At 39.2% G+C, this 11,476-nt stretch overlaps 1 protein-coding gene across 3 annotated transcripts in view; it reads right to left on the bottom strand.

The window, feature by feature from the left end:
• Window positions 1-2,324: 2,324 nt before the first annotated feature.
• ajap1 (adherens junctions associated protein 1) overlaps window positions 2,325-11,476 on the bottom strand; it is a 45,261-nt gene continuing 36,109 nt past the window's right edge. For 2 of the 3 annotated variants that reach the window (XM_047608924.1, XM_047608913.1), the window contains exons 4-7: window positions 11,187-11,429; window positions 10,577-10,654; window positions 9,558-9,690; window positions 2,325-8,664 (exon numbers count right to left, since the gene is read on the bottom strand). In XM_047608924.1, coding sequence (XP_047464880.1) covers window positions 9,618-9,690; window positions 10,577-10,654; window positions 11,187-11,429 — 394 coding nt within the window. In that variant the 3' untranslated portion in view covers window positions 2,325-8,664; window positions 9,558-9,617. The remainder of the gene's footprint in view (window positions 8,665-9,557; window positions 9,691-10,576; window positions 10,655-11,186; window positions 11,430-11,476) is intronic. The other variant, XM_047608934.1, reaches the window with a different exon arrangement.

Raw genomic sequence — 11,476 nt, 5'->3', positions numbered from 1 at the left:
ATTTCTGAACTGTTTTGCTGAACTGTCAGGCGCATGCTCTCAGGGGAGCCCTAACCAGGAGACATGAGCATGCGGTGCGTTAGGAATCTGTCAAGTCCCAAGCACCTGGCAAGATAGTTGATGTTCCTCTGTCACGGAGCATAAATGGAACGAATGACTCATTAAACAATTACCAGGATTTATGGAAAATCAAATCTGTATTTGGAAATGCACTACTGTTGACAATACCAAGACCTGATGAGAGACTACCCATCATCTTTTTTATGGCTGTATAATGTCATTAGAGAACCACTGTAGTTGGATAGTGTAGAAATCTTATCAGACTTGCCCTCACCTATCTCAGGCAGAGGTGGCCTGTGTGCTCCACTCAACTGGACAACCAAAGAGCTAATCTACTTTGACTGCCCTGCCTGGACTTGGTGGCAGCAGACTCTTTGACGGCTGTAGGTTTGAAGCAGGGATTAATCTCGCCGCTCTGAAGCATCTCCTTGGCAGCTGTTGGCATGTGCCGTCCACCCCATTGATCGTGTCCGTCTGTGCAGGCAGGGCCGCATAATTCTATTTAATGTATGAGGAGCAAAGGGGTTCCAAGCCTGTCACAGTCAGTGCAGACTGATCCAACAGGCCTCAACCTAATGCGACCTGGCAGGCCTCCCTGAGGACAGGCTCTGGCTTTAGGGAGCACAGGAGGAGGACTCATTCTGCCCAGGTCGATCCGTCAAATGGGAGAGAAGAACTGTTTCTCCAGGTGATCCCAAAAACACCCAGATGACACGAGAGAGAAAGGCTGAAGAGAAAGAATACGACAACCCAGTGGCAGAGAGAGGCCTGTGATCAGGAGATGCGCCATTAAAAGGAAGAATACTAAGTTGCTGCTTGGGGAAATTAACATTTATTATTTATCAATGGAATCGTCTGAGTATGTGTGTAAGGAGTTAAGCACTGTTTCCATCCGTTTTAATTGATCCCACACGTTACATGAACTGGAAAGATATCAAAATTATGCCAATAAAATGTGCCGCTATTCAAGGTCAAAACAAGTACCATTCAACATTCCTTTTGTTGACCTGAATGTCTTTGATGAAAAATCTTGTAACACACTATGACTGCCTACCTCAAAACTGCTTCTTTAAATGACACTTTTATATGAAGCACAAGCTGCTGGTACTGTGTGGAGTTCCTGTTCATCTTGAAAATGCCACTTGCAACCACGAGGCCCACTCTTGTCATATTTGCTTTAACATCTCTCTTAACAGATTCCCTCACCCTTAGTATTTGAATGTGTCTTAGGAAAGGAAGCACAATAGGATGCAGTGTTAGAGCAACTATCCATAATGAATTGTTTGTTACAACTTAGAGCTTGTTTTCCTAGGTTTGTCTAACATCTTGCTAAAATATTTATCAGGTTTTCACTGTAGTTTTTAGCAAGCTAACATTTCCCAATTATCACGACAAAAGGCTTTTTATTGCAATTAAAACCATTTAAAAGCCAAAGCACTGAATGAGATGCCAATGGGTCACAGAAGTAGTTGTGATTTAACATTTAGAGACCTTGAATTTAAAACTTTTCTACAAGAAATCCTCAGCCACACAGCTAATGAATGGATACAATTGCCTATAGCTGCTTTTTCGTCAGTGACTTTTCCATAAGAGCTGCTGGTAACCTGGGTGAATGTTAAACTGGCTTCTCCAACCAGCCTTCCAAAACCTTTGTGCAGTGAATTATAAACAAACAGGAGCTGTGCTCGCAAGGCTTTAATCAATGCTATTATTAATGGTTGACTGCTTTGGATAGGAAGAAAAGCCAGCTGAGAGGACATTTCACACCTTAATCGGGTAGAAAATAGCTTTTGCAGTACTTACGGCTTTCCTTGCAAATAAGCCACTGCGTGTTTGTGCAAGCTTTTTATCAAGATGGTCCATGGTGCCACATCATGATATATAGGAGTTATTTTACACTTTTTTTTTTTTTATTTTATTTTATTTTTAATTTATCCATGTTTAAGGTAACCAAGAAAATGCTTTCACAGGCTCTTTGGATGGTCTCGACAAATAACCCTAAGCCAAATTTGGGTTGATATTTTTTTGACAAGTCATGCACGAAGATTTTCACAGACTTTTAGTTGATTATTATTTCATCATATGTGTGTAATTATATATACTAATAATACTTTTTTAACATAATGTCACATAAAAAGGTTTTGGAATGAGGTGATTGGAGTATAAACAAAAGCAATTATTCATTAAACAAATGTACCTATGCACATGAGTTTAAAATCTAGCATGTCATTTGGTTTGACAGACACATCAGACCCAAGCTTGGATTTATATTCCAATCTTTTATTTTGTGCCATTTCCCCTGAACACTGCCGTCCACCATTCCCCAAAAACTCCCTATAGCACAGTCCTGTGTTGTTTTACATTTTATTAAATAGCAACATCAGAGTACTAAATGTACATAGGACGAATCCAATGAGAATCGCATTTACAGTGCTTGCAAATACAGAGCTTAGTAGTACAAGAGTAACCAAATCAAAGTCACCTGGAAATTGAAACGTTTACCAATAACTACAAAAGGAAGAGATGTGGCTCATAAGACACAAAATAAAAGTTATACAACATTTAGCCGTCACAGAGACAGACTGGAGTCCCTTTTTGTGGAGGTGTGTTGTGTGTGTGTATGCGTGTTTGTATATACTATAGTCATAGGTCTTATACAAAAGTTAACAGAGGTACTCATTGATATATTAAACACAAATATAAAAAGTTTAAGAGTCACAAAGTACAAACTCTTCATTTTTATGGCGACAACACAATTCGAGTCCTTTATGGTAGGTATGGATTGTGATTGTAAGTCAGCTCCAATGAACAAACTAGTGTAGCCCCATGTGACCCCCCTCCCCCCCAAAAATACTCTATACAACATCCCTTGAAATCTTGATTCTACCTATGATGTTTGGTGGGCTTTTTTATATTTGATTTTGAAGTTTCAGGGGATGGGCAACCATGGGTCCATATTTTCCTCTATGTATCACTCATGTCATGTCTTTGTTTGGAAGGCATTAAACAGTGCTAGAGGCCTTCGATGTAAATAACTTGATACAACGGCAGATTTGGGTCACTAGTCTCTGTCTACCAGGGGGATTATGGGAGAATTGAGATGTTGCAAACAAAGTGTTTTGCCTTTTTTTTTGTTGTTTTTCAAGTCTTTGATGAGCACTGACAGTGACAGTGCCTTAGCTCTTCTGAATAGAAAAGTAAAAACATGACCCAAGAGGAGAGTCGGAGCCCTCCACTTTAGATACAGTAAGCGCACAGTACGTGATTTTTCTGAAACCATGAGGAGGAGCAGTTTTCTGATGGTGAAAAATTGATACATATCAGTATATGAAGATCTGTCCTTTCCTTTGAGTGCCCTCCTTCCTGCTGTGTCTCATCACATTGTCTTATCGATTTTTTTATTTTCTCTTTTTAATAAAAATCAACACCAGCCGTGTCCTGTTTCCCAGGCTAATCAGACACCAGAAGACCATGACTAAGTCAATACTGATTCATTTCAGTCCAAACAGGCTCCAAAAAACTATCAAATCTTAGTCTTGGAGATATTTAGCCGGCATCTAATTCAAACAACACATGTCAATGAGTTCCACTGTGTATGTGTGACATGCAAACAAGAATCACAGTCCCAGTAAATGCGCCACATCCTTCATCTTGACAGGAAAAGCTTTGCTGAGTGATAGCTTGTTTGTGCAGAAGGGAGCGTAGGTTTCATGGGTTGCTGAAGAGACAGAAATGGGAGCTGCAAAATATTCGTTTGTTCTGGAAAACGTCCGCCTCCGCCCTCCCCGTCATTGCGTGCACTGATCTCAGATAATGTTTCCTGAATCAAATGTGACCAGCCAAGTGGAATCACTCCCACCCCCAACCCCCCATCCCTCTTAGCTATACTAAACCACACTCATCTGGAAATATAAACTGAAAAGGCAAGAAAGCAGTAAGACAATTCCTTAAGTATCAGTTTGATTTCAGATAGAGGTAAAAGGAGACTGATGCATGTTGGCTGATGCACGAATGTCTGTAAACATTCGTCCCTTTTTAAAATATATACCACAGCTACCAGTTACATTTTTATTTGTCTAAATATTCTTCAGGAATTCAAAGTGAGTTTGTTTTAGCTAATAGTTCCGTGTGGATTTAACTAAGAATGCTAACAACACAAACAAGATCTAGGCTAATTCACACAAAACCATTGAAAGTCGTTCCCCCAAAACAAAAATGTCAACGTTTCCAACTGCGCTTGTTAGGAAGTATCAATTTTTAAAAGGGTCACGCTGATATTTCACAATTGTCAGATATTCTTAGTCGCACAGAAACCTGCCAGTTATAAGTATCCCCTATGATGAAACAGTTCTCATTTCGAAGGAATTCAAAGGGGATCACAAACTGCAGATGGAACGGTGACCTGCTTAATATTAAAGCATGGATCTCTCCCAATCTCTGGTATGTAATCTTAAAGGAAAATTTGAGTCTAGCACAACCTGAAATTAAGACTAAAATGCTGAGAAATAAAACCTATTTTCAGAGCTTTGGCCATCGTTGCAATCAGTAATAATAACAGTGCATTCAACACGCCGCCAATGCCGGAAATGAGTCTGACAGAGCATGTCAGACTATCAGACAGGCCATAAACAAATCTCCAGAGAGCCAAACTTTGAGAGGGAAAAGTGAGGCTAACTCTAATATTACTATAGAAACAGGTTGTTGTAAACATCAATCACAGTTTGCATGCTCCAGAGGTGACTACTGTGCTTGTTGTAGTTGTCAAACACGTTTCTCACTTTCGTTTTGTCTGGCTTCATCGCTTTTACATGGCACAAGTATTCCACTGATAACCAGAATAACAGCCCAAGAGGACTGACTTAACCAATCAAAACGACTTTTCAATCCTTTGCAATCCTTTCCATATGAAAATACAATCGTCTATAACCAAATAAAAGTTTTATCAGATCTTTTACCAGAATAATAAGGTTCTTTATGGCATGTTTGTGTGTGTGTGTGTGTGTGGTGAACATCATACACAGGGAGCTTCTGGGAGGGAAGCAAAAAATAACTGTAGCTGATTAGAGTTAAAGGTAGTTAACCTTGAAGGTTGAAAGGTCTGAAACATTGAGTTGTTGAAACAAGCATTTAAGTGATGACTCGAGTAGGCAGTTGAAAACACAGTCCTAGCTTGGACATATTCTCTCACTGAATGAAAGTTGTCAGTAAAGCTCAGGTAAAAAGAGTAATTTTCTTCTGTTATATTTTTTGGTAGATTTGACTTGTACTTATTTAGTGTCCATGTAAATGGCTGAAATCTCTAATCATTTATGTTTAAATTAGGTTGAAGGAATTATGTCTATGTAAATGTGGCTGTTCTATTACCTGGTCTCAGCAGATTATTTAGCCAGTACAATGCCATTATAACTAGTGGAAATTTTGGCCAAAGCTACAAGATCCAGACAGTGCTAACATGCTGGGGTTCAGCAGGTACTGTATATCGTTTACCATTACCACTGTTATAGTGCTGTGTGTGAGCATGCTAAGTCAGGAGGATCTGGCTGTAACACATCAACTGACACCAACACACCTATCACAACAGCAGTGCCGGCAATATGCTGAAAATAAGGCTGAAACTGAAACAAACCTGCCCTATAAAACTTTGGAAAATGAAAAACATTATTCATCAGCTTTGATCTTAAAACCTGAACCATCAAATACAATTTGAAAACAGTTTGTACTTTACAAACCACCTCTCTTTCATAATTATCTCTTTATATGTCTTTCCCTGATGCTGAGAAATGCTAATGTTAGTTTCTTTTTTCAATCTTTACAGTGAAGTACATGACAAATAGTACATATTTTCTGGGGCATAGCAATATGTATATACAAATACAAACTGAGAAAAATGACAAATGAATGCAACCCAGTCTAGGTCAAGTTTAGTTGGTTTCTTGGCAGCTACTGTTGGATGGTCTTTTTTTTTTTTACTTGATGTAACACTATCTATTAAAATTCATTTAGAAATTATGTTCAAGAAGAGGAAGTCATTGGTTTTCCCAGCCAACCATGAATACAGCAGAACCCAAGATATGATCACAACACCTTTTGATACCACTCAGCACTATTACTTTCAGGTATTCCACCTAGAAATCAGTCTGCAGTCTCTGAACTATTGGAGCATCTACTGAAGTATTATACTGGTTAGCTAAAGATATAATACAAGTACTGCTTGAAAGTGCAGGTAAGAAGCTTGGCACAAGGTTAGTTTTGTGTTTTGAAAGAAATACTGTAGTCACACATGTAAACAAAGACACTATCCCCGACCTAGCTGAAACCTTCCCAAAAATGGGAGAGGCCTTGAAAAATAGTACACACCTGTACACAAATAGGAGCAAATATATAGAAAATACATTTACACGTGTATAATATACAGTAAGTTTCATATCCTTCTGACTAGTAAGATAACACTCTTCATTCAAAAAAATATATGTTATGTTTGAAAGAAGCAGCCTGAAGCTGAACTGTCATGAGAGTGGTTTTCATGTTGCGAATGGGCCCAAGCAGGAGTTTTGCACCACAGTGTTTATCCCAAGCCGTCTCAACGCCTCCTGAATGGCTCGCATTTACAGATCGCACTGGGACAACCTGTTTTCTTCAACCGTTTGAGGAAGTGAGAACATGTCTTTGATCCACCCACATGAATTACTGTTGATATCCTATCCAGCCCCCATCATTTAAATCTGTACATATTGCTGTCTGCAGCCAAAAATGTTTACAATTACAGAGTTGTATTTGTGCTTTGTACAAACCCACAGCACAATAAATGGTAGATTAATAGACAACTTGTTTAAAAGCTTCATAGAGAATGGTAATGTGTCTTTCAGAGTTTGATAATACAATTGTTGGTGCTAGGAAGCCCTCAAGAGTTTCCACTGTCCTTCCTCACCACAGGGCTGAAGCAGCTGATTGGCTTCTCTTAATCCCCTTACTTCAACTTAGGCTTCCCAGAGAACACATTATAACTCCCCTTTCTCATAATTCTTGTGTTTTTGCTCAGCTTTCTTCAGCACAATTTAAAACTGTTCCATTTGTGTGCAACTCCTAACCGTGACAGCTGAAATCCTGATATGCTAAAACTAACGAGTGGATCTGATTTTGGAGAAAGCAAATACAACACATTCGGTAGGAGAACCCGTTCCTGCTCACGTCTTGCATTAGAAACAGATCATTTGGATCCTGAGGAACACCCTTGGTAGCCTCTTCACAACTTCTCCTTCAGTCTTAGCTGAAGAAATCCAGCTAATTTCATGATCCACCTCCAACAAATTCACATTGACGATGGGTTTTAGACTTCAATTCAGAGTTTTACAATTAAAAAAGAATTTGTCAAAACAAATATATTAGACCCAATCTGGGATTTGGGGATGGATATTCAATTACTATCTGTGGAAAGATTCATTTTCCTCTTTGCTATTTATGCAAATTACCACATGAATTATTTGAATGCGGGGCCCAAATTAAATCTGTTCCACTATTTATCGCTGCAGTCTGCATCTAAATCATAACCAGTCCTTAGTATTTAGCCCAAAAAGGAGCTGAGATGGAGGCCAATATGAAGTGTGCGAGAGAGCAAGACAGACCTGAGACAGTATGAATGTCCTGTCCAGCTCAATGCAGTCTGTTGTGGCTGCCGGTATTTATAGTCTATACATGAATTCTTGGCTGTGGGATTTGCTGAAGCCGCAAGGCTGCTCCACAGAAGCCTTTTGTGTATTTTTCCATTAACCTACGTCAGTTACAAATCTTAAATAATAAGCAGTTGAGGTGGGCATTGGATTGGCTTGCATTGGGTGCATTCAGATGGTTTTCTTTGTTATAATCTGAGCTCGGGTGGGAGGATTTAATTAACAGTGATCCCAGGTGCTGCAGACCTACACTGTTAGGGCTGTTGTCGACTCTAGTATGTAAAAAAATAGACGTAACTACTCTGTTTTTTAAATGGGGCCGGTAGAAACAATTAAAATCAACCATTCTTTGAAGAATATACCCTTTCTGTGTTCCCATTGTCTCTCCTCCCCACAACTAATAGAATAGTGCATCTCATAAATATCATTTACTCTTTTGCAACACATTTCTTAAAACTATTCAGAAAACATATTGAAATACATTTGTAGTGTTTTTCTTTTTTTTTTTACTTTCACATTTCTTTAAAAAAACAAAACAGAAAAACAATGTAATACTGGGTTAATATAGCGCTCTGTGTGTAGTCCATCAGTTGTTGTTGAAACTTCCATTGATCCAGGTTGTGGCACATAGTGGCATTATTGGCACATTGTTCAGAAATACAGTTCATCTTCTACCCAAAGCAGCTCCTTGGGTTCTTGTCCAGTGTCAAATGTTTTCCTTGAGACGTCCACTGTCTTGTTCCATACATCCCCTAAATATATCTATATAGAATCTATATCTAAATGACTGTAGGTTCCTGGAAATATGGTGTGGCAGCGCAATGGCTGTGCTGCTTGTCATCTCTAGAAAAATAAATATCTTCACCAGTGTCCAAAGAGTGATCACACTATTTTACAAAAGAAGCTGTGTTGTGTGTTGCTTGTTTCCAACTGGATCCTGTGAAGATGCAGAGAACAAAAGCCCAATTACCCCTCATTAAGAGTAAATAAAACACCACAAACAGGATTTCCAACAGTAGCCTAGTTTCCAATTATTTGAGGTCAGGTCTGAAAAACATGCAATCTAATTTTCATAAAACAGATGAAAGGGCAATGCTGTATATAAAATTGGTACAGTTAAGGGCTATGGTAATATATTTAAGCCTATATATAAGACTTTTTCAGAGATTATAATGGGTTTTGTGTCTTTAAGACTGCAGCATAGGAGTGCTGTGGAAAGCCAAGCTGACTGAGACTAATGTGTGTCCAGACAACGGCGAGGCACTGTCCTCTCACTACATTACCTGCAGGCGATCTATTCCTTTTAAAATCTGGGTCAATAGCAAACGTTACACCTCCCCCCGGGCTTTCAGCAACACTGTGAGCCCAGAGCATGTGTTTAATGTTCACGCTTTGAATTTCAAATGCCGGGCTATTCTGGCATATATTAGCCATGCATATAAAAGTGTCACAAGTCAAGTGAAAGTGTCCCTTTACACCTAGAAATGTTCAAAACAACATGCTTTGGGCGTAAGAACAAGAGCAGTGCCATAAATATTAATGAAAATGCTTCAGATATGAACAGAGAAATAATTAACTGTGGCCTTACAATGTATTAATACTGATACATCCATAATGAGCCTGTTGCCTTGAACTAAAGACCTGTGATGCTGGATTCTATACTGTCTTCATCAATGTGCAGCAGATAGAAAGGAACACATTCATGTTACAAGTAAGAAACATATGCCACGTTCACTCTTATTCCCAAAGTGGGGCAGCATCATCACGGGGATGGAGGTGGCTAGGGCTCAGGCAATCATTTTCAGGAGAACCAAGTTGCACAGTACCCACCAGAGCGTGAATTCAAGAAGTATCTTCCACCCACAGAACATGAACAAGGCCTTCAGCTCGTCAACAAGAGATCTCAAACCACTTCTCTGACACAAAGGCCACAGGAATCAGCTGTCTTTCAGTGGGGGAGGGCCTGTTGGGTACAATAAGAAGCTGTTATCATTAACTTTACTCACATTGATTAGATTTTTAATGCATATACAACAACAATACATGTTATAGTATTACGCCTGCAGTGATTCTGATCATCCTAGGATTAACTATGCCCTTAGTTAGCTCTTAGGGCCAACACTGGTACCAGTATTCCACTAATAATCTGAATGATAATCCAATCAGAACAAAAATGCCTCATGGATCCATCTCATATTGCAACAGACTGGCCTGATCAGAGAGAATTCTCCGATTGACAGGGATGTCCTTTGACAGTTTGTCCAGTAGGTAAACTATAGCACCAAATAACTATATAAATGACAGATCCCATTATTTTTCTGGCTGGAAACGTGTTTAAGTAACTTGACTCTGACACTTGACAGAATTAGTTGAAGAGACATTGTCCAAATAAATGTAGCCATTCTCACTGACTAACACAAGCATGTAGACAGAGGCCTCTACTTGTTTCTGCAGAATGAAAACCTTATATTCTCCTTTTCGCCAACATGAAAAACATAACTATTAAACTATTAAAAATGAAGCCATCATTCTTTAACTTGCAAGCATTCGTATTTACACTGCATGAATTGTTACATACCATAATGAAACCCTTACTGGGTTTGGGAACAATGAGTAAGTGTGATCATCTTTGCTGGCCCTGCATCTTAGATGGCTGTTAGTTTTATTATACCATAAACACAATACTTATTGTTAATCTACTCATAAAACAGGTATAGGATTTCTATGTCGAACACAGCTGTGTTAGGTGACTTCATCATCACCCACAGAGAAGATTGATTTCAAAGCAAATTCACCAATATTACATCTTTTGGCTTTTTTTTTTCTGGTAAGAAATCAGAACAGATTACCTGGGTTGGCAAATATGGATGTTTTCAGCACAGTCTATTGATAACGCGTCACATACATCCCTTCTGGGTATTGAAGTCCTGTTTTCATGTGTGACATTTGAAATACTGTTAGAAAGACATCCTTTTGCTCTGCATCTATAAACTGACACATTACACAGCTTTTGAAAATCAGTGGGACATTTTAGATTTTTACGTGCAGCTTGAGCGCACTGAGGCACAGTGCTCAGCCAGGCATGAGGCAGATGGATGAGGAATGAGGCGATAGACAACAGTATTAAAACAACCCATTTATGTGTAGATTTGCTCATACAAACATTCGACTGAAGCTGATCGTGGCTCAGATCGAGGAGAAGAAAGTTGAGACTTATGAATGCCAGCTCAGTGTACAATTTTTCATCTGTGCGCTTTTCACCTTTTTTATGTGGAATTTATCTCTTCATAACAACTGATTTTTTCTACCCAATTTGAATTGCCCTAGCTCAGCTGGAGCTCTGTCATGTTTAAGCTGATAATGATAATATCTATAGTGAATATGGACATTATAAAAAGATACAACACTGATTTTCGGAAGAAGAATTTCAGTGTGCACCAATTTTACATAGAAGCATACCTGTTTCCATTGTAAGAAGTCTTATAGACAGGCGTCTGCTGGATCATCTCATCGGTGTAGATAGGAACGGCAGTCCGAACGCACTCATGTGAGCACTGCAGACTGTCATTGTAGGCAGTGAATATGTCCACCTTGCTGGGCACCCTGGCCGGGGTGAAGTCTGTCAGGTTTTGGCAGCTTTCTTCTTGCTGGTGGATCTTGCGCTGATGGCTATTGTGGCGACCATTTCCAGACTGCGCACAGCTACAAAAACACGCACCAAAGACAAGAAACAAACATAAAATCATACC

Source organism: Mugil cephalus, chromosome 1, assembly GCF_022458985.1.
Source record: "Mugil cephalus isolate CIBA_MC_2020 chromosome 1, CIBA_Mcephalus_1.1, whole genome shotgun sequence".
Classification (NCBI taxonomy): domain Eukaryota; kingdom Metazoa; phylum Chordata; class Actinopteri; order Mugiliformes; family Mugilidae; genus Mugil; species Mugil cephalus.
The sequence above is the reverse complement of the archived record's forward strand: the minus strand, read 5'-3'. Positions and strand labels throughout refer to the sequence as shown.